This window comes from Heteronotia binoei, chromosome 15, assembly GCF_032191835.1.
Source record: "Heteronotia binoei isolate CCM8104 ecotype False Entrance Well chromosome 15, APGP_CSIRO_Hbin_v1, whole genome shotgun sequence".
In the NCBI taxonomy this organism is placed as follows: Eukaryota; Metazoa; Chordata; class Lepidosauria; order Squamata; family Gekkonidae; genus Heteronotia; species Heteronotia binoei.
In genome coordinates, this window is record NC_083237.1 from 63,636,960 (window position 1) to 63,660,325 (window position 23,366).

At 49.3% G+C, this 23,366-nt stretch overlaps 1 protein-coding gene across 2 annotated transcripts in view; it reads left to right on the forward strand.

The window, feature by feature from the left end:
• The window catches only part of FMNL1 (formin like 1), a 136,126-nt gene that overhangs the window by 100,027 nt on the left and 12,733 nt on the right, over window positions 1-23,366 (forward strand). For both annotated transcript variants that reach the window (XM_060256017.1, XM_060256018.1), the window contains 11 exons: window positions 2,721-2,795; window positions 5,606-5,716; window positions 8,080-8,229; window positions 9,963-10,088; window positions 13,273-13,534; window positions 14,010-14,321; window positions 16,370-16,494; window positions 16,605-16,807; window positions 17,916-18,150; window positions 19,858-19,926; window positions 21,268-21,348. In XM_060256017.1, coding sequence (XP_060112000.1) covers window positions 2,721-2,795; window positions 5,606-5,716; window positions 8,080-8,229; window positions 9,963-10,088; window positions 13,273-13,534; window positions 14,010-14,321; window positions 16,370-16,494; window positions 16,605-16,807; window positions 17,916-18,150; window positions 19,858-19,926; window positions 21,268-21,348 — 1,749 coding nt within the window. The remainder of the gene's footprint in view (window positions 1-2,720; window positions 2,796-5,605; window positions 5,717-8,079; window positions 8,230-9,962; window positions 10,089-13,272; window positions 13,535-14,009; window positions 14,322-16,369; window positions 16,495-16,604; window positions 16,808-17,915; window positions 18,151-19,857; window positions 19,927-21,267; window positions 21,349-23,366) is intronic.

Below are 23,366 nucleotides of genomic sequence, written 5' to 3' on the forward strand. Positions count from 1 at the left end.
TATTCCTTGGAGGTTGCCCTTTCGCACACTAGCCAAAGCCAACCCCGATTAGCTTCCGAGATCCAGCTAGCCTTGGAAGGAGGAGGAGATAAAAGCAGGATAAAATAAATCTTGCCGCTTACTCAAATTATTCTGTGATGGGGTACAAGGCATGCTTCCCCCTCCCCACCCCCTGGGTAAGAATGTGGCTAGAAAGCAAAAGAGAACCATCTTTCAATGGAAATGGCGCAGAACCAGTTTCAGATTCACTTTGGCACCCAAATCCAGGCCGTGGATTGGATTCCAGAAATGGCTCAAAGCGTTTTGTCACCCCCCGTCACCCACTGTTAAGATGAGCAGCTCCAGGTTGGGAAATACCTAGAGATTTTTGGAGGGTGGCACCTGAAGAGGTTGTGGTATGGGAAGGGACCTCAGTGGGATGTAATGCTGAAGAGTCTACCTTCCAAAGGGGTCATTTCTTCCAGGTGAACTGATATCCACTTTTTCCTCTACCTCCTTAACTCTATCCTTAATCTCATCCTTAAAGCCCTCAATATCTTTCTTGAGATCTCCAACTTCTTTTTTTAAATCTTTTCTCATTGCCAATTGCATCTTATCCATTGCCTTTAACATTTTCGCTTCAAGGGCGTCAAATTGAGATTGCATTTTGTCAAATGAGTGGGCCCTTGCACGAGTTACCCTTCCTTCTGACATAAAAAAACCCACCAGAATTTAAAAGTTTTTCCAGTCAAAGTTCAACACAAAATCCAGTAGCTTAGGGCCTGCTGTATCAAACAAAACTAGTCCTGTTTTTCTCTTAGCTTCCTAAGCTGAGATATTGATTTTTAACCAAGTTGGCAGTTTTATTTCCCTTTAAAATGGCACTCGTTCTTTCTCTATGGTTAGAGGGGTCCTTCTTGATCTTTGCTTTAATTCCTTCCTGGTTCAAATGTCACAGCTTTTATAATCCGTGTTACAAAGTCTCAATGCACACAATTTACAAAAACAGTCAAATAATCTATTATAAATAATTATTATAAATAATCTATTACCAGTCGAATAATCTATTATGATGTCACCGTTGTCCACACAGCGTTTTTTTTTGTAGAAAAAGCCCTGCAGGAACTCATTTGCATATGAAGCCGCACCCCCTGACACCAAGACAGCAGGAACTGTGTTCCTGTGCTTTCCTGTTCAAAAAAGCCCTGTGTGTTGATAATCAAGACTAGTTAGTTTCACAGTATACAAACAAGTGCATAGAATCATAGAGTTGGAAGGGGACCTCCAGGGTAATCTAGTCCAACCCTCTGAAAAGAACAGACACCATTTATTTATCAAGGGACAGAAAATCCACATCAGTCCAACCAGTAAGTCTTTTTGTCCTTCAACTCAGACATTAACTTCCTTATAAGCGTTATCTCTCCCATACCAAATTGCGTGGTGAATATAGGAGTGATGAAGGTAGTCTTTAAACTTCAGTCCAACTAGATTCTCTCAGTACGGCTAACGAGCAAAGCTGGTATTCTGTGTCTCGTTTCGCTGATGCTTTATCCAAGCTTTAGAGCGACCCAGAATAAATTCTAAGATGGGAATGTTCAAAAATCTGTATCCTTCCTCAGTTGTTTTCCAAAACGCTATTGGGACTAGATCCAAGCGGGCAGCCGTGTTAGTCTAAAGCAGTAGAACAAAGCAGGAGCTCAGAACGTAAGCTTTCGTGTGCTCCAAGCACACTTCATCAGCTTACGTTCTGAATAAAACTTTGTTGGTCTTAAAGGTGCAACTCGGCTCCTATTTTGTTCTGCTATTGGGACTAGAATTCTGGAGGAGGGGAAGCAAGGCCAATGAATTTGGCAGGCAGGTGAACTTACAAGCCATCTGGGAAACTTGGGACAAGAGCAGCTAAGAAGTTGGGAGGTAGTCTGAACAGGGTTGGGTTTTTTTAACCTTGAGCTCCTTGGCGTCAAAGCCTTTCTAGATGCAATAGGGTTGCCAATCCCCAGGTGGGGGCAGGGGATCCCCCGGTTTGGAGGCCCTCCCCCCGCTTCAGGGTCATCAGAAAGCGGGGGGAGGGGAGGGAAATGTCTGCTGGAGATTTATTCCCTTAGAAAATCATGGAGAATTGATCCGCAGGTATCTGGGGCTCTGGGGGGGGGCTGTTTTGGGGGGTAGAGGCACCAAATTTTCAATATAGCATCTAGTGCCACTCCCCAAAATACCCCCCAAGTTTCAAAAAGATTGGCCCAGGGGGTCCAATTCTATGAGCCCCCAAAGAAGGTGCCCCTATCCTGCATTATTTCCTATGGAAGGAAGGAATTGAAAAGGTGTGCTGTCCCTTTAAATGTGATGGCCAGAACTCCCTTTGGAGTTCAATGATGCTTGTCACAGCCTTGATCTTGGCTCCACCCCTAATGTCTCCTGGCTCCACCCCCAAAGTCTCCTGGCTCCACCCCCAAAGTCCCCAGATATTTCTTGAATTGGACTTGGCAACCCTAAGACGCAATCCCACCGGCCCAACCTGACAGCTCACTCCCTCTGCAGTGCCGCCTTATAGGCATGGAAAAATGGAAGGCGGGCAGCTCCCTCTGCTGGTGAACTGTAATAATGGTTCAGAAAGTAAAATTCTCGGGTCTGACGTCCCCGATTTGAGACTTCTGATGCTGTACAGTTGGTTTCAGGTCTGCGGTATCCACCTAAGTCCTCCGTGCCTAATGAAACCAGGGCTTCTCTTTCCTTCCCTACAGGTCTGCGGTGAAAGGAACCACTTTGAGAAGCTGATGGAATATTTCCGAAACGAAGACAGCAACATCGATTTCATGGTAATATAAGGAGGGGGGGCACAGATGGGGGGGGCACTGAATTTTCCAGTGGAGATCTGTACATGCCCATGAACACATGTGGAGACGTCGAAGCACATGAATAGATATAGTAGAAGAAAAATGTACATGAAAAATGTCACTAAGAGGCAGCCGGTGGAATTCTAGCAGGAGCTCCTTTGCATATATTAGGCCACACACCCCTGATGTAGCCAGTCCTCCAAGAGCTCACAAGGCTCTTTTTTTGTAAGCTCTTGGAGGATGGGCTTCATCAGGGGTATGGCCTAATATGCAAATAAGCTCCTGCTAGAATTCCACCCCTGCTTAGATGATAATAAAAATAGCAAATATAATCCAGTCGGACAGAGACACAGGCTGCGCTCTCTGTTGTAACCAGGTGTGCCATGGAACTTTCCTGTTTTGATCTTGCTCTTTCCCCGGTTGTTTGTCCAAACGGTACCGCTATGTCAGGCAAAGTTTTCTCCTGCTGAATTTCTGCTTGGAGGGCAGAGCCAAAATCTCAGGAACCTTGCCAGGGGAAATAACGACGACCCTATCATTCAGAAGCTTGCACTTGCAGTAGATATGACGGAAGAAGAAGATGATATTGGATTTATATCCCGCCCTCCACTCCGAAGAGTCTCAGAGCGGCTCACAATCTCCTTTCCCTTCCTCCCCCACAACAGACACCCTGTGAGGTGGGTGGGGCTGGAGAGGGCTCTCACAGCAGCTGCCCTTTCAAGGATAACCTTTGCCAGAGCTATGGCTGACCCAAGGCCATTCCAGCAGGTGCAAGTGGAGGAGTGGGGAATCAAACCCGGTTCTCCCAGATAAGAGTCCGCACACTTAACCACTACACCAAACTGGCTCGGAAGATTCCAGCAGGTGCAAGTGGAGGAGTGGGGAATCAAACCTGGTTCTCCCAGATAAGAGTCCACACACTTAATCACTTAACCACTACACCAAACTGGCTCGGAAGATTCAGACTCCTTTTGCTACAAAGGAGCCCTCAGTTGACCTCCTCTAACAGTTGGCTGTCTAAAGAGTCAGAGATTTCAAAGCCAGAACTTTGGCAGCTCTTCAATCAATCAATCAATCAAATTTTATTTATATCCCGCCCTCCCCGCCGAAGCAGGCTCAGGGCGGCTAACAACATAATCAATACATTAGTTTCACAAATATTTAAACGAACTAATTAACACGTTAATTAAAATGTTGCTAAAACTCTAAAATCGATAAGTTTAAAAAATTGACATATTAGTGCTATTGTACAGATGGCGAATTTCATTAGCAGTTTCCCCCTTAGTCGGTGAAGGCCCATCAAAAGAGGGTGGTCTTGCAGGTCCTGCGGAACTGTTCCAATTCCCGCAGGGCCCGCGTATCCTCTGGGAGCTGGTTCCATAGGCGTGGAGCCATAGCAGAGAAAGCCCGATCACGGGTGCTCTGAAGCTTTACCTCTCTCGGCCCGGGGATAGTTAGCAAGTTCTTCCCAGCTGATCTCAGTGCTCTCTGGGGTTCATATGGTAGGCAGGTCTTGCTCTTTTACCCTTTGTTGGTACTAACTGGGGGGGGGCTGTTGCACCCCCCCTCCATTGTCATGCAGTGGAACTTCACCCAACCCCTGCCGTCCTTGGCCTTAGCGTTTCCCCATTGTTGGGGTGGGGGGGTGGGGGGACTAGCACACGGCTGACTGTGAAATCTGGATACAGATAACTCCTGTGAGATACTGGGAAGGAAATGGAACAAGAAACCTAGCCGCTTTTATGGCACCACGTACCCCTGTTGTGCAATTTGTGTACGCTAGTTCCGAGAGCGGCACAATTCCAATTTTATTCTGAGCAAAGACGCAAGGTGGTAATGCCAGGCGTACAGGAGCAGAGCCAAAAAAAAAAAGAATCAAATACTGACAAGCAGTATGGAGAAATGGCTGTTTCCGCTGTGGCTAGAGCCTCTGTTTGCCATGCAGAAGGTCCCAGGTTCAGTCCTCCAGTTAACAGGCTCGCATCATAGATGTGCAAGAGCTTCACCTGTGACCCTGGAGAGCCGCTGCCAGTCTAAGTAGACAAGGCTGACCTTGTTGCACTAATGGCGTGACTCGGTATAAGGCAGTTTTATGAACGTTCAATAAAATTTAGATAGATTTCGAAAGCCAAATAAACAGCACTACAGACTGGTAGGCTCAGGCTCCTGGAAGGACGAATTCATGCACTGAATTATGGTTCCTATCAGTACATGAATGACAAGGCTGAGATGCTTAAAAGCAGGGGTGAACAAACTGGTTTAACGTAAGAGCCACACCGAATAAATGTCAGATGTTTGAGAGCTGCAAAACATGAACATCAGATGTTCAAGAGCTGCAAGACCAGGAGGGAGGGAGGAAGGAAATGGAGATGGGGGAGGTGGAGGTGGAAAGAAAGCAACTTTAAATGCATGCTCCAAGCTGGCCAGTGGGACAGCGGAGGCTTCAAAAGCCGCACAATACGTGTGAAAGAGCCACATGTGGCTCCCAAGGCTTCTTAACAGTCTTCCATTAACTGTTTTGGCTTCTGCCTTTTTAAAAGTGAGACTTGTCTTTTAACTGAACACTGTTAAACTTATCAGCTTCACCAGCCTTGTATTTGTATGTAACAACAAACCAGCCTTTTATTTGTATGTAACAACAAACTCAGGCAAAGAGACTTGTGAAGACCAAGCAATACGTGGAATGAAACTCTGTTAAACTACGTCTCTGCCAGAGCAGCCCTGAAGCACCCAAAGCCAGGCTGAAAACTCTTGGAACAAGAGGTCGTGAAGTCCTCTTTCTCTTTCTGCAGGTGGCTTGCATGCAGTTCATCAACATTGTGGTCCATTCTGTGGAGAACATGAACTTCCGTGTCTTCTTGCAGTATGAGTTCACGCAGCTGGGACTGGACGATTACCTCGAGGTGAGCAGGAGGTTTCCGACTCCTTCGTGTGTGGGCGGAGAATGGATCCCTGTTCTGCTGATGTTAGTGGTCAAAGGAGTCTTCATTTCTACAATGTCTTCCATGCCCACATTTCTGGGAGGCACTCTACCTCTCTGGGAGGGCTTCTAGTGTCCTGGCCCCACGGATGGACCTCCTGATGGTGCCTGGTTTTTTGGCCACTGTGTGACACAGAGTGTTGGACTGGAGCGGCCATTGGCCTGATCCAGCATGACCTCTCCTATGTTCTTATGATGTGCATGTGTGAGGAAGATGTGGTACATCCATAACAGTCTTTAAACTGGCCTGGCGAATTCTGTAACGTGACCTTTAGCTGGCTAAATGGTAATATTGACTGATGATGAAGAAGATATTAGATTTATATCCCGCCCCATACTCTGAATCTCAGAGTCTCGGAGCGGTCACAATCTCCTTTATGAGATACAAAACAGGGCAGCCTTGCAGTGCTATGGAATCTTAATAGATCCTAGAATCATAGAGTTGGAAGGGACCTCCCACAGCTGCCCCCCAAGCACCAATGCAGGAAACCCACAAATACCTCCCCCGAAATTCACAGGATCTTCATTGCTGTCAAATGGCCATCTAGCCTCTGTTTAAAAACCTCCAAGGAAGGAGAGCCCACCACCTCCTGAAGAATCCTAGAATCCTAGAGTTGGAACGGACCTCCAGGGTCATCTAGTCCAATCCCCTGAACAATGCAGGAAACTCACAAACCCCTCCCCCTAAATTCACAGGATCTTCATTGCTGTCAGATGGCCATCTAGCCTCTGTTTAAAAACCTCCAAGGAAGGAGAGCCCACCACCTCCTGAAGAATCCTAGAATCCTAGAGTTGGAAGGGACCTCCAGGGTCATCTCATCCAACCGCCTGCACAATGCAGGAAACTCACAAATACCTCCCCCTAAATTCACAGGATCTTCATTGCTGTCAGATGGCCATCTAGCCTCTGTTGAAAAACCTCCAAGGAAGGAGAGCCCACCACCTCCCAAGGAGGAAGCCTGTTCCTTCTGGGTGCCAACCTCTTAGGAACATAAGGGAAGCCATGTTGGATGAGGCTCATCCAGTCCAACACTCCGTGTGTCACATTGTGGCCAAAACCCAGGGGCTGACAGGAGTACCACCAGCGGAGCCAGAACTCCAGAAGTCCTCCCACAGCTGCCCCCCAAGCACCAAGAATTCAGAGCGTCACTGCCCCAGACACTGTGTTCCATCTATACCTTGTGGTATCCAGAGAGCAGGGTAGCCAATGAGAAAGCCCTTGTCCTAGTGGATGACAAAATGGGCTATTCGTGGACCAGGCACCTGGAGTAGGCACAGCAATGAAGACTGAAGGAGGTGAGGAGGGAGGGTTGTGTCAGGAGACAGGACTTGTGTGGGGAAATTTGCAGACTCCCAACTCAAGTTCCAATCCCTGCACAGCACTGAAGCTTCCCTGACGAACCTCGTGTCTCGTCTTCATTGCCTTTGTACGGCGATTGTGAGGACAAAATCCTCACACACATGCCCCTAAGCTGTTAAGGACAACCGATGGTTCAGATGTGATATGTAATGAATGCAAACGTTATTCATGCACAGGAGTCGTTTTGTAGGAAAATAGGTGGTGGAGCTCATTAGCATAACTCATTCGCATATGCCACACACACCCCCACCAGCCGAAAGCAACTCGATGCAAGAAAGGAGAGCCCCGAGTGAGCGAGGCCTTCTTCAGCTGGCTAGAGATCCAGGCAGCCCAAGCAGGCCTCGCTCAACTGGGGCTCTCCTTGTCCACCGACCCCCCCCCCCCAGTCTAAAGGCCAGCAAGCCACCTGCTGCCCCAAATCACATAAGAAGTGGAGAAAGGATGGTGCGGGCTTCTCCAGGGGTTAATGAGGGCTTCTGGGGGCGTGGCAAAGCCCTTGGTGACTCGCTGGCTGCCCGCTCTCCTCATCCAGGGATTGTTATGCAGCTGCACCTGCTATTCAGTAGACGAGGTAGGTGGGGAGGAAGAGGGGGAACCCTCAGAAAGGTTCAGGAGCTGTGCTCCTCTGAGCTGCTGAATTCCAGGCCTGTTCATGCATCTGGTTTCAGTGCTGGGAATTAATCAACCAGTTTCCTAGGTGGGTTGGGGGGGTTTTTTGGGGGGGGGGTTGCCCCAGAGGCACATCCCAGGAGTCAAACAGACCGCTGAGTAGCCACAAATCTCAGTATTTGCATTTCAATATCTGTGACCTCCAAAACCAACAGAAAGCCTCATCCGTCTTGCTTTTCGCGTTATGCCATTAAAGGTTTGGTATGGTATGGTATGGCTTTTCACGTCGAGCTCTTCTCCCCTTTGCGGCTCCGCAGAAGCTGCGCTACTCGGAGAGCGACAAGCTTCAGGTGCAGATCCAAGCCTACCTGGACAACATCTTTGACGTCAGCGCTTTGCTGGAAGACACGGAAACCAAGAATGCCGTCCTCGAGCACGTGGAGGACCTGCAAGAGGAAGTGGGACAGGTGAGGGAGCCGGCAAGCAGTCTGCCTTGGGGGCCTGCAACGAAGGGCAAGCGAGGAGTTGCAGAGGTGGACGCGGGGCTTTTTTTGTAGCAGGAACTCCTTTGCCTATTCGGCCACACCCCCCTGATGCAGCCAATCCTGCCGGAGCTTACAGGGTTCTTAGGACAGGGCCTACTGTAAACTCTTGGAGGATTGGCTACCCCAGGGGTGTGTGGCCTATTATGCAAAGGAGTTCCTGCTACAAAAAAAAAAAAAGCCCTGTGTGGAGAAACACCATCTTAGAGTGTTGGTGCTTCATTTGGCAGGGGTCAGTAAATCCCTCAGCAGGCTTTGTAGCCTTCCCCTCACTCCCCCCCTCCCTTCCAGAGCCAAACCAACAACGCTAGGGGGAAAATCTCCTAGAGAGGCAGGAAGTGCTTTTGTTCTTGGCATGTGTGTTAGCAGGAAGAGAAGGGCAGTTGGAAGCCAGCGCTCGAGCGAGCATGTGGTGAGCAATGGAGGTTCCTGCCTGGGAGGCCCCAGGCAGGCAGACTAAGTAAGTAATTCACAAGACAGGGCAAGTTTAGATCAGGGCCAGCCGGATGCGTTTATAATCAACTTTTCTTTGTTAGGCTGTTTGCTGTGTTGTGCGGTGCTGTGCTAATTTTTTAAACGCAACTGTTTTTGTTTTGTTTTTCTTTCCCTATCTTTTTCTCTTGTAAATAAATAGTTTTTCTGTTTTAAATGCTGGCAGTCAATCTCTGTACCACCTAGATCCCCAAACCGCTTTAGACCACGCTGTTTTTAAGAAGGGGGCCCCAGGGAAGGGGGAAGGCATGCAGTTGGATAAGGTGCCAATCCTCCAGGGGTGCCCCAAAGAAGCGCTGAGGTCTCTGTGAAACCCAAGTGCAGGGTGGCAGAGGACCTGGAGGCCTGGCCTCACAGCTGGAAAGGGGGATTGGGAGTCCTGTTCCTCTCAATCTGAACCCCGGGACTGAGCAGGTGGTGGCAGCGCGCCCAAGGGGCAGGAGGAGAAATAGCTCCCTCCAGGAGTTGGCGACTCAATAGGGAGCTGACGGGACCGGGTCTGAAGGCAGAATCGGGCCGGTTCCGTCACACCCTGCTTCAAAGACAACATCACCCAGCCTCAAGAGCTGAATGGGACAGCTGGGTTCAGGGGCAGGAGAACCACTGAATGGCAAAAGGTGGGGAGACAAAAGAGAGGTGTTGACAATGGGGCCCATTGGTGGGCTTTCCTGTGAAATCAGAGTGGTCCCTGGTGGGTACATAGACAGGTAAACGAGACCAGAGTAGCAACCTTGATCTTTTTGTGCTGCAAAACCTGATGCTAATAAAGAACCAGGAACAGACTGGTAGTCGGGGCTTTTTTTGGAGCAGGAACTCCTTTGCCTATTAGGCCACACCCACTGTTGTAGCCAATCCTCCAAAAGCTTACAGGGCCTCCAGGAGGGTCGGCTACACCAGGGGGTGTGGCCTAATATGCAAAGGAGTTCCTGCTACCAAAAAAAAAGCCCTGGATGGATGGAAACAATGCTTTGCTTCAGGTCCAAAAGCAGCGAAAGACTTGAACTGTCCCAGCAGTTGCCATTCCTGCAGCCGCGATACACAAACCCTGCTATGTCCAAAAATTGTTTGGGCAGGTGGAGCTGCTCCTTCTTGCCCCCAACCTCCTTTCCGTTATTGCCCTGCCTTTTTTTTTTTTACGTCCCAACCCTTCTTGCTCCTCTTTGCAGCTTACAGAGAAACTCCAGGAGGCGGAGAACGAGTCCGTGGCCAAGATCGCAGAGCTGGAAAAGCAGTTGAGCCAGGCGCGGCTTGAGCTGGAGACCCTGAGGGCGCAGACGGCCGAGGATGAGCAGGTGCAATGACCGGGGGGGGGGGGCGGGAGCTCTGGACTGTGATGGGCTGAATCCCCAAAGAGTGTGAGCAGAGCCCTGCAGCGTCCCATTTCCAATACCGGCTAATTAAATGCTTCTTGGAAGCCCATGCAACTAAGATGATGATGATGATGATGATATTGGATTTATATCCCGCCCTCCACTCCGAAGAGTCTCAGAGCGGCTCACAATCTCCTTTCCCTTCCTCCCCCACAACAGACACCCTGTGAGGTAGATGAAGATATTGGATTTATATCCCGCCCTCCACTCCGAAGAGTCTCAGAGCGGCTCACAATCTCCTTTCCCTTCCTCCCCCACAACAGACACCCTGTGAGGTGGGTGGGGCTGGAGAGGGCTCTCCCAGCAGCTGCCCTTTCAAGGACAACCTCTGCCAGAGCTATGGCTGACCCAAGGCCATTCCAGCAGGTGCAAGCGGAGGAGTGGGGAATCAAACCCAGCTCTCCCAGATAAGAGTCCGCACACTTAACCACCACAACAAATTGGCTCTAAGGCTTTCAGTACTTAGGGATTTATTGATTTAAAAGTTCTGTCGTCCCTTCCCTGCTGCGCATAGCCTTCGCAGCATATTAAAACATTAAAAGGAAACAGCAAAATGCAGTTGCAATTAAAATCTAGTGAAGTAAACGGAAATAACTGTAAGGAGCGATAAAAGCAAATGGGCAGCCAAATTCACAGATGTGTCATGAGGATCTAACCAGATGTCTGAAAGGCAGCAGTGTCAGCACTGTGCAAAGATGCCCGGAGCGGACGTTCTATGAGCGGGAAGCCGCCACACGCGTTTTTGTGCTGCAAAACATCATGCAAAACATCGTTCTTCTCAAGTGAGACAGACAGATCTAACTCATTAAGCGGTGGGTTTTTTTTTTTTTTAAAAAAGGCATAGCCAGACACAAAATGTGCCGTTGCAGTTGTGTCGTTTGTGCGAGTGCCGTTGAATTCCCAGTTCTGCGAATTTCCCCCCACTCTGTGTGCATACGTGGGTGCCATTAAGCTGACGATGCCCCCAGCAAGGGGCTTTCAAGGCACGTGGGGAGCAGAGGGGGGTTGCCATTGCCTTCCGCTGCAACGTCCTCAGTGACTTTCCAAGTTCCTGCCCTGCTTAGCTTCCAAGATCTGATGAGATCGGGATTTAGCATCCTTTCGCCCACTCGATGTGAGTTATGAGCTCTCAAGTCACTTCTGACTTAATGGGGAGGGACGGTGGCTTAGTGGTAGAGCATCTGCTTGGTAAGCAGAAGGTCCCAGGTTCAATCCCTGGCATCTCCCACTAAAAAGGGTCCAGGCAAATAGGTGTGAAAAACCTCCGCTTGAGACCCTGGAGAGCCATGAATGGGGCTGTGGCTCAGTGGCAGAGCATCTGCTTGGGAAGCAGGAGGTCCCAGGTTCAATCCCCGGCATCTCCAAAAAAGGGTCCAGGCAAATAGGTGTAAAAACCTCCGCTTGAGACCCTGGAGAGCCGCTGCCAGTCTGAGTAGACAAGAATGACTTTGATGGACCAAGGGTCTGATTCAGTATAAGGTAGTTTCATATGTTGGGGAGGGACGGTGGCTCAGTGGTAGAGCATCTGCTTGGGAAGCAGAAGGTCCCAGGTTCAATCCCCGGCATCTCCAAAAAAGGGTCCAGGCAAGTAGGTGTGAAAATCCTCAGCTTGAGGCCCTGGAGAGCCGCTGCCAGTCTGAGAAGACAATACTGACTTTGATGGACCCAGGGTCTGATTCAGTATAAGGCAGTTTCATATGTTCATTGGCAACCCTATGAATGAATTACCTCCCAAACATCCCACAGCCTTGCTCAGCTCTTGCAAACGGAGGCCCGTGGCTTCCTGAGAGCCAGTTTGGTGTAGTGGTTAAGTGCACGGACTCTTACCTAGCAAAAGATTTATAGATTTAGATTTATAGATTTATTGGATTTATATCCTGCCCTCCCCATTGCAGCAGACTTTGATTACCCGCTCCTCCACAGAGCAGAACTGGGTTTGATTCCCCACTCTTCCACTTGCAGCTGCTGGAATGGCCTTGGGTCAGCCAGAGCTCTCACAGGAGTTGTCCTTGAAAGGGCAGCTTCTGGGAGAGCTCTCTCAGCCCCACCCACCTCACAGGATGTCTGTTGGTGGCGGGGGGGAGGGAAGGTAAAGGAGATCGTTACCGCTCTGAGACTCTGAGATTCAGAGTATAAAGCAGGATATAAATCCAATATCATGATCATCTTCTTCCTCCTCCTCCTTTATTGAGTCAGTCTATCTCAGGTCGGGTGAGTCCATCCTGGGTCTTGCTGAGTCCCATGGCTTCCTATATCGAGTCAGTCCATCTCTTGTTTGGTCTTCCCAACAGGAGAGGGGTCTAGAAACAGTGTAATGTTCAGTTTGGCACAGTATAAAACAGGGGTGTCGAACTCATGAAGGCCAAATCTGACATAAATGAGACCTTGTTGGACCAAGCCATGTTGGGTTTGGGCAGGCCATGTGTGTACCTATTTATGACTAGATAGATAGCAGAGATATAAACTTTATAAAGGACACAGACAAACACAAAAGATTTTTTAAAAAAACACCTTAAGACATTAGCCGTCATAAAGGTGTTTTCTTTGTATTCCTCCCATGGGATTCAGGGAACTGGGCAAAGGAAGCTCTTTCCTTCCTCCCCCAGGGGACTGGGGAAGGGGGAGCCTCAGCCCACAGAAGGAAGAGAGGCTTGTCTCAGTAGCTCTGCTGTGTGATCGAGAGAACCTGGCAAAGCAAGCTATCCCTCGCCCCCCCCCCTTCCTTCCCAAGGGAGGCGCTTCAGCCAATGGAGAAAATAGAGGTTTTGCTCTGTAGTTCTTGTGCGATTGAGCTAGCCTGGTAAAGCAAGCTGAGATGCAGAAGGAAGCAAGAGAGAGGGAGAAGGAAGCAAATGACAGCCAGTTGCTCAGGAGCCTGATAGGAGCCCTCCGGGGGGGGGGCTGATTTGGCCACATGTTTGACACCCCTGGTATAAAACCTCCAACATGCACTTGGCTGAGTCTGGATACTCTCACACTTTATTTTTAAACATAAAAGAATACAATTTCTAGCCTGAACGGAGCTCAGAGCCCAGAATCTGCTGCAACTGAGTTCGGTGCTGCAGCCCAGATCTCATGGGGCTTTTTTTGTGGTTGTCCCTCACAGAACAAGAAGGAGCCAGGCGGTCAACCCAGCAGTTCCCGGAGCCCCTCCTTGCTGCAAATGCAGCAGTCTCCAGGGGCAAAAGACCACCCCCCACCCCCGGCCTTGCAGCACAACCTGGAGGAGCTTGAAGACAGAGGGCTGATCCGACTTTTGCGTGGACCAGACGGGGACGTCATTGTGGGCGTCGAGGTCATCCCCGTCACCATGGAGACCATGGCCACCCCATCAATTATAATTGAGGCACCTTCGTCAACCAGCACAGGTATCCTCCAGCGGCTTCTCTGGCCGTCTCCCATGCGGCTGCTCTCCGTGCGGTCCACCTCTTGCTGGGCTCTACCGTTTCAAGGAGCAAGTGGGGGAATCACATTTCCGAATGCTCCCTGCATTGAAATAATTCAGTTATACACTCGTAAGAATCAGCAGAAGACTTGGACGATTTCACAGTGCGGAAAAAGGCCTCCGTATCAGAATGCTTCCCTATGGGGAAGCCCCTTTTCTGCATTGTGAAATGGTACGGCCCAGAAAGAGTTGTGAACGTTTTTGACGATTTTTCAGTCTATTCGTCACTGCAAATAAATTATTTCTGTATACAAAACAGAGCCGCTTATTTTACTTCCTATGAATTTACTTTTCTCTTATTCTTTCTCTCCTGGAAGGGTCCAGGCCCTTGAGAATTACAGGTTCTCCACTGGCTCGATCGGAGAGGTAATGGTCATTTGTGTCGTTTTCCTTTCCAGATTTTCCTTTCCCGTCCCCGGTTCCAGCTGCAGCTCCGGAAATCCCACCACCCCCACCCTTGCCTTGCGTCAAATACACCAGCATCCCAGTTCTCCCCCACACGCCACTGGCCAGTCTGGCTCCTCCTCCATCACCTCCGCCCCTTCCTGGGGCTTGGGAACCTCCACCGGCTCCTCCACTTCCTGTTGGGGGAATTGCACCCCCTCCTCCACCACCCCCACCACCCCTCCTTCCGGCAGGGGGCCCAGTGCCGCCACCTCCTCCACCCCTGCCTGTGGTTGAAGGGGTGAACCTACCTGTTGTTAGTTCAGGTGAGTTGCACTTAAGAGTTGCACTTATGAGCCATTCTTAGGAGGGCACGCACAGTTCAACTTTGTAGGGGGAAAACTCTTTGGAGTAAATCAGGCGCAGAGTGGTAAAGCTGCAGTACTGCAATCCATGCTCTCTGCTCACGACTAGAGTTCAATCTCGGCGGAAGCTGGGTTCAGGTAGCCGGCTCAAGGTTGACTCAGCCTTCCATCCTTCCGAGGTCGGTCAAATGAGTCCCCAGCTTGCTTGTGGGAAACTGGGGACGACTGGGGAAGGCAATGCCAAATCACCCCGTAAAAAGTCTGCTGTGAAAACGTTGTGATGCGATGTCACCCCAGAGTCGAAAACGACTGGTGCTTGCACAAGGGATTACCTTTACCTTTATGTTTATTGCACACGTTGCTAAAACTTTGTGTCGTTTTGCATGTCCCCGTCCCCATTTCCAATTCTCCAGGGTTTGTGCTGCCCCTTTGGCTGGGGCAACAAAACGTTTTGCGTAGGCCCTGCCTCACATACGATATCTGGAATAGGGAAAAGCCAACTGACTGCATTCAGTGCTTCCTCATGTGGGTGGGGGGGAATTACCCCATTCTAGGTAGGTCAGGACAGGGCTTTTTTAGAAGCAGGAACTCCTTTGCATATTAGGCCACACCACCTTGATGTAGCCAGTCCTCCTGGAGCTTCCAGTAGGCCCTGCAAGAAGAGCCCTGTAAGCTCTTGGAGGATTGGCTACATCAGAGGGGTGTGGCCTAATAGGCAAAGGAGCTCCTGCTACAAAAAAAGCCCTGATCTCTCCAATCCAGATCCAGTCAATATGTATCAAGCATGCCATATTGGCTGAGCCACTCTGTGGAATCCAGATGTCTGAGGGCTCTTGTTGTTGCTAAGCTGCCCCTGGAGCCTTCATCCATCTCCCAGTTGATCTCAGCCATGGCTCTCTCACTCCCTCTGTGCCAAAATCCCTGGAAGGGCTCCGGTCAAAGAGAAGACCAGGAATGGAGGTGGGGGGAGAATCCCTAAAAGATGAGAGGTGATAGGATCACCATCTTCAAATACTTGAAGGGCTGTCATATAGAGGAGGGTGTGGAATTGTTTTCTGTGACCCCAGAAGGTAGGACCAGAACCAATGGGTTGAAATTAAATCAAGAGTTTCCAGCTCAACATTAGGAAGAACTTCCTGACAGTTAGGGCTGTTCCTCAGTGGAACAGGCTTCCTGAGGAGGTGGTGGGCTCTCCTTCCTTGGAGGTTTTTCAACAGAGGCTAGACGGCCATCTTACAGCAATGAGGATCCTGTGAATTAGGGGCAGGTATTTGTGAATTTCCTACCTTGTGCAGGGGGTTGGACTAGATGACCCTGGAGGTCCCTTCCAACTCCATGATTCTATGATTCTGCAATTCTATGGTATGCCTTAATCAGTTCCGTAGGGCTTGCAAAACCGTCCTTTTCCAGCTGGCATATTAAGATGGAACCATCGCATCAATAAGCTATGTTTACATGTATATTAAGAATGTAGCACCATTAATTTATACTGTAATTTAAATTTTAAATTTTAATCTAATCGCTGTTTTTAGGAAATGTATTTTAATGGTTATGTTGTATTTATTGTTATATCATGGTGTGACCCACCATGTCCTGTAAGCCACCCTGAGCCTGCTTCGGTGGGGAGGCGGGGTATAAATAAAAATTTATTATTAATATTATGCTATAAGAGCCCTGTGGCACAGAGTGGTAAATTTGCAGTACTGCAGTCCAAAGCTCTGCTCATGACCTGAGTTCAATCCTGGTGGGAGCTGGGTTCAGGTAGCCGGCTCGAGGTTAACTCAGCCTTCCATCCTTCCGAGGTGGGTCAAATGAGTACCCAGCTTGCTGGGGGGGGGGGGGGGGGGCGGGGGAAGTGTAGATGACTGGGGAAGGCAATGGCAAACCACCCCGTCAAAAGTCTGTGATGTGACGTCACCCCCGAGTCGGAAACGACTGGTGCTTGCACAGGGGACTACTTTTACCTTTATGAACAAACTCTCACAAGTCTTCCTTCTTTTCCCTCGAAGCTGTCAAAATCAAAAAGCCGATACAGACCAAGTTCCGCATGCCCTCCTTCAACTGGGTGGCTCTGAAGCCCAACCAGATCAACGGGACAGTCTTCAACGAGCTCAACGACGAGAAGGTCCTTCAGGTAGGGGCGATGGTGGTCCAGACCGAGTTCTCTCCTTCTCCCTCTTTCCCCAGCATCTTTTCCTTCCCGCCCATGCGGCTGTGCTTGTTGTTGCCTCTTTCCCCACGCAGGCGCTAGACATGACTGCATTTGAGGAGCAGTTCAAGACCAAGGCTCAAGGGCCCAGCTTGGAGATCAGCAGCTTGAAGGCCAAGGCCTCCCAGAAGGCACCCAGCAAAGTGACACTGATCGAGTGCAACCGGGCCAAGAACTTGGCGATCACACTCCGCAAGGGAGGGCTCACCATCGATGGGATCTGCAAGGCCATCCAGACGTGAGTGGCCTGACTTCTCCCTCGGTTCAGTTTCCCAGCGGCGTTGAGTGGAAGAGGTCGGCCAGCATGCGGAGAAATAGAACTGTCTCTCTGGCTCAAAAGGCTAAAGCCAGCGGTGGGATTCTAGCAGGAGCTCCTTTGCCTATTAGGCCACACCCCCAGTGACCCCTGCTCCATGCCCAGAAGATGTGTAAATAAAAAAAACCACTATAAATTTTAAACACCATAAATTTTAAACAACCAGACAGTGTAATGTAGAGGTCAGTGGTGTTTTGACCACGCTTGCACATAGAACTTCAAATAAACAAAAGCATGTGGCAAAAAGATATTCACAGAGCTCTGGCTGACCCAAGGCCATTCCAGCAAGTGCAAGTGGAGGAGTGGGGAATCAAACCCGGTTCTCCCAGATAAGAGAGCTCTGGCTGACCCAAGGCCATTCCAGTAGCTGCAAGTGGTGGAGTGGGGAATCAAACCCGGTTCTCCCAGATAAGAGAGCTCTGGCTGACCCAAGGCCATTCCAGCAGCTGCAAGTGGAAGAGGGGGGAATCAAACCCGGTTCTCCCAGAAAAGAGAGCTCTGGCTGACCCAAGGCCATTCCAGCAGGTGCAAGTGGAGGAGTGGGGAATCAAACCCGGTTCTCCCAGATAAGAGAGCTCTGGCTGACCCAAGGCCATTCCAGCAGGTGCAAGTGGAGGAGTGGGGAATCAAACCCGGTTCTCCCAGATAAGAGAGCTCTGGCTGACCCAAGGCCATTCCAGCAGCTGCAAATGGAGGAGGGGGGAATCAAACCCGGTTCTCCCAGATAAGAGAGCTATGGCTGACCCAAGGCCATTCCAGCAGCTGCAAGTGGAGGAGTGGGGAATCAAACCCGGTTCTCCCAGATAAGAGTCCACACACTTAACCACTACACCAAACTAATAGAAATAAAGTGTACAATTGTATCATCCCAAAACCATCATTCCACCCTCCCGGTCCGTGGCAAAATTGTCTTCCCCAAAACTGGTCCCTGGTGCCAAAAAGATTGGGGACCGCTGCCCTAAGCCACCCTTGCCTTTGTGTTCTTACAAAACGAGCATCTTAAAGGCAGCTTGTTTTCTTTCCTGCTCAGCTACGACCTCCAGTCCCTGAACCTTGATTTCCTGGAACTGCTGATGCGCTTCCTGCCTACAGAATACGAGCTGACCCTGATCCGCAAGTATGAGAAAGAGCAGCGGCCCCTGGAGGATCTTTCGGACGAGGACCTCTTCATGATCAAGTTCAGCAAGATCCCTCGCCTGGCGGAACGCATGAACATCATGACCTTCCTGGGCAACTTCGGGGACACCGTGCAGCTCCTCATGCCAGTAAGCGTCAGGGGCGGAGAACTCGAGAGAGGGATGGAGCCACCTGGGCTGGGGACTGTCTGGGCAGGTGTGCAGATGGGCATCAAGTGCCAAATAACATCTTCTAGAACAAGGATGTCAAACTCAGCCAAAAGCAACCTGACACAAGAAAGGAGAGCCCCGGGTGAGTAAGGCCTGCTTGGGCTGGCTAGAGATCCAGGCACTCCATGCAGGCCTCACTCACCTGGGGCTTTCCTTGGCTGCCTCCCCCCTGACAGTCAAAAAGCCAGCAAGCCACCCAAAATCACGTAAGAAGTGGAGAAAGGGTGGCGCGGGCTTCTCCAGGGGTTCATAGGGCTGCTGGGGGTGTGGCCAAGCCCCTGGTGGCTGGCTGCCTGCCGGCTCTCCTAATCCAGGGATTGTTATGCAGCTGCACCTACTATTCAATGGACAAGGTAGGTGGGGAGGAAGAGGGGGAGCCCTCAGAAAGGTTCAGGAGCTGCGTTCCTGTGAGCTCCTGCTGAATCTGAGGCCTGGCCCCAAGCGAGAACTTCCAACTGGCGCTTAGTCGTTTAAGTTCCCCACTTTACGGTGAAATGAGCTCCGTGTGTGTTTGTTTTAAAGATTTTATTGGGTTTTCAGGTAGAATAGGAATGGGGGGTACAAGGGAAAGGGAGAAGGCTGGGATAAATGAAATAAGATTTTGCAATATTTCTACTTATACATTATTCATTCCATATGTTCATAATCAGCATGGGTTCTATCATTTTTCTGCAGTTGCATCTTATAATTCATTAATCATAAATATCACTTAACGCTCCTACTAAGACAAGAATATATTTTTGCATGGCAATATTGATCATAAATCACATTGTTACCTTATTTTTGGAAGTTCAGATTATATACCGTAACCAACTATATAATGGTTCCCATATTTTCTTGGTTTCATACAGATTAAGAACATAAGAACATAAGAGAAGCCATGTTAGATCAGGCCAATGGCCCATCCAGTCCAACACTCTGTGTCACACAGTGGCAAAATTTTTTTGTGGCTAATAGCCACTGATGGACCTCTGCTCCATATTTTTATCTAAACCCCTCTTGAAGGTGGCCATGCTTGTGGCCGCCACCACCTCCCGTGGCAGTGAATTCCACATGTTAATCACCCTTTGGGTGAAGAAGGACTTCCTTTTATCCGTTTTAACCTGTCTACTCAGCAATTTCATCGAATGCCCACGAGTTCTTGTATTGTGAGAAAGGGAGAAAAGGACTTCTTTCTCTCCTTTCTCCATCCCATGCATTATCTTGTAAACCTCTATCATGTCACCCCGCAGTCGACGTTTCTCCAAGCTAAAGAGTCCCAAGCGTTTCAACCTTTCTTCATAGGGAAAATGTTCCAACCCTTTAATCATTCTAGTTGCCCTTTTCTGGACTTTCTCCAATGCTATAATATCCTTTTTGAGTTGCGGCGACCAGAACTGCACACAGTACTCCAAACGAGACATCTTTCAACCTGGCTGACAGTTTATCCATTTCTGTGTGTGTGTGTGTGTGTGTTTAAGTGTTGCTTTGAAATGCAACTGTTGTGAGCTCACTTTATTGTAACTGTGCTGGAATAAAGGGCAGGAAGGCAGCAACAAATTATAAAACTGATATAGAATTGGGGACAGACGGTGTTGGGGAAACGGGAGATTAGATGATAGAATCGCCCCTCTTTCCCTTCTGCAGCAATTGAATTCCATCATAGCTGGGTCCATGTCGCTGAAATCGTCCACCAAATTGCGTCAGATTCTGGAGGTGAGTTCCCCGACCAACAATGGTGGGTGTCAACAACCAGCATCAGGGCCAGTCTTTTGCACCACGTCATGCCTGAATAATCGGAAGGTCTGTGGAGTGACGGCATGGCCAGTTTTCTACATTAACATATAGCCTAAGCTTTCCTTTTTCTGGATTCAAGCTGGATTCACTCTTAAGCTCAGAAAAAGGCTGATTGTGTTTAACGGTCATTCATTCATTTATTCAAGGTAAGCCACATAACATAACAATTGAAATGCATTAGAAAAAAAGAATATTCAGCACTTTGTTTCTAACAGTCAGAACGCCCTATCCTCAAGGATCCCGCCCCTTTATGTTTCCGTCACCAATTTATGCGTGTCACCTGACCGGAAGCAGGTGAGCCCAAAGCGGTGAGTCATGCAAAGATGCAACATGCGAGTTGCAACCTTCTCTGAGAACTGGTCATCCTGTCCCCTTTTTGCATCAGGAGATGCTGAATGAGCCAATCCTACTTCACCACAGAGAGGGTGCAGAAACATCTGTGCCTCACCAAAGGCTGATAGGAAAGGGGCACAGTCAGGACAGGCAGAGAGGCAGCGGGCAGGCTCCTTTGTAAGCGGGGGCTTTGGGGGGGGTAGTAAAAACCCAGCAGGAACTCATTTGCATATAAGGCCACACCCCCGTAACTGCATTCCTGCTAAAAAAAAAAAGCCCTGATCCCAGGAGTGCATAACAGCTGAGTTTGGGAGAAATAGGAAGGCTCTCTTGCCACTGGCAAGTGCTGTTCACACTTTGAGAGCAAATGCTGATCCCCAGGGGTGGAATTCTAGCAGGAGCTCCTTTGCATATTAGGCCGCACACCCCTGATGTAGCCACTCCTCAAAGAGCTTACAAAAAAGAGCCCAAGAAGCTTTTGGAGGATGGGCTACATCAGGGGGGAGTGGCCTAATATGCAAAGGAGCTTCTGCTAGAATTCCACCCCTGGGGATCCCCACTTCTTTGGTTTGTCTTCTGCTGCAAAGCAGTTACTGATATCAATGCGAAAAAGCAATCCATTGTTATTGTTTTACACACAGTAGTATACTTCATGACAGGTGTGTCAGATAAACTTACCTTTCTCTTCAGAAAGTTCTTGGAGAGAATAATTTTACAGTATCATTTAGTGGTAGCAACTGGACATTCTCGTGTCCGTTCTGAAAGAAAATACATCTTCTGAAGGGTTTTCTCTCTTGTACCTGTAGAAGACTAAACAACTGAATCGCACATCCCTGTTTGTTCCTTCTCTTCCTCTTTGCATTCTGGGCACATTAGTGGGCTGCAAGCAGTACAATCCATTCTGACCACCAGCCTGTCTCTCTGCAGATCGTCCTGGCATTTGGGAATTACCTGAACAGCAGCAAACGGGGAGCGGCTTACGGATTCCGGTTGCAGAGTCTTGATGCAGTAAGTGGAGTCAAGTTGCGCAAACACATCACTTTGGGAAGCCACGGGGGGCTGCAGTGACCAGATTGGCCCCTCCCCTTGATACAGTGTTCCCTCTAAACTGAGCTAGCATGAGCTAGCTCACAGATTTTGAGCCTCCAGCTCACACATTTTTGTCTTAGCTCAGGAAGGATTACCTCAGAGCACAATAATTGATGCAGTAACTCACCACTTTAATGCCAGGAGCTCACAACTTTTACTAGTAGCTCACAAGACTCTGCAGCTAAGAGGGGACATTGCAGCTGACCTGGCCACTTGGATCCATGCCATGGTCATATCAAGGCTAGACTACAGCATTGTACACTGGTTCCAAAATCATTGTGGAAATGTCCATTCATGCAGAATGCTGTTGCCTGACTTCTTATCGGGAGCTCTGTGGAGCAAGGGTATTACCTCCATCCTGTAGGCTGTCCATCCTTGATATGACCATTACCTCCATCCTGCAGGCTAAGTCATTGGGCTCAGGTTAAGGCCTTGGTTGTAATATACAGCTTGCGGGGGCGGGGGGGAGGGGGAAGTGTAGCTGACTGGGGAAGGCAATGACAAAACTGTCAAGCATCGGGATTTCGAATAATCAGGCTTTGTTTAATTCAAAGACTCGTTTTATTGATAATCCAATACTTGCTCCAAGGAACGATACCTTGGAAGTGATACAGAGTTTCACACGGTATGGAATCTTAAAGGCTACTTCAAAGGCACACCAGCAGATAGCTTCAAAAGCATAACTTACAGATGTGAATTGCAGAGAAGGTTCAACGGGTACTATCAACTATCCATTTGGTCACTACAACATCTCTTAGTTCCTACACATTCTTTGCTTACTGATAAGACATATGGATGGGAACTGGTGGGAGAGGCAATCTACTTACAAAGACAAGGTTACTTGCATATTCTGAATCCTTTAGAGTTACTAGGTAAGGGGGGCGGAGCTTTGAAGAGCAGTCTTACACAGACAGGAAGCGAGAAAGAAGAAAGAGAGTTCAATAATACATATTGATTCAATAACCAGAAATATCATGCTTGACAAAAACATCCCGTAAAAAGTCTGCCGTGAAAACGTTGTGAAAGCAACGTCACCCCAGAGTCGGAAACGACTGGTGCTTGCACAGGGGGACTACCTTTAGTAGCCTTGGCCCTCCTGTCTATGAGACTGCAGCCGATTTCCCGTTAGCCTTACCTAGCTCTTACTTTCCTCTTCTCAGTGGAACTTCCTGTCGGATTTCGCACCCTCTGCCCCGGAGCTGCAACTTGCTCCACCTCTTTTGTGCAGCAAACAAGATCCTCTAAAAACCAGTTTCTGGTTGCCGCGTAAAAAAGGCGAAGCTGGTTGCAGACCCAGCGCAGGTAGTGCGAATTCTGACAGAAGCCCCGCGGAGAAGAGGAGTGTGAGAGCGGCGAGTGGGGAGTTGGTATGACTCTCTGCAACCCAAACCCTATTGCATTGTCGATCCCATTGACTCACGCTGCATGACCCACCTTGAATCCAAGTGAGAAAAGGTGGGGGGGGGGCTATAAACAATGTAAATACATACATAAATCAGTGGTGACCAGCAGGGAGGCAGGGGAACGTTGTGACCATCCCCCGAAGTTTGTTCATCTCTGCAATGGGAATGGTCTGGCCAGGAATTGGACTTCGAAAGCTCTGCCATCTTTCCCGCAGATTTGGCAGGGGTTGCTACCTGGGCCTCCGTCGTTAACGAAGGCTCCAGGAGCTTAGAGGGAACATCGCTGACCGCCTCCTAGCCAAGCCTCAGCGCTGCAGGGGATTTGACTCGGGGGTCCGAGGAGTGGCAGCCCAGCGCCAGAGAGGGCTGGAGAGACAACGCACCTTGCACCTGCCCTGCACGAATGTTGCTGGGCTGACTGGCTGTGTGCCTGCAGTCCTCCTGTGTGTCAGCAGTCGTGCTGGTGGGAAACAGTCGCTGTCGCCGGAGAACAGTGTTACAGGCTGTTATGATTTATTTGATCTTTTCCCCGCT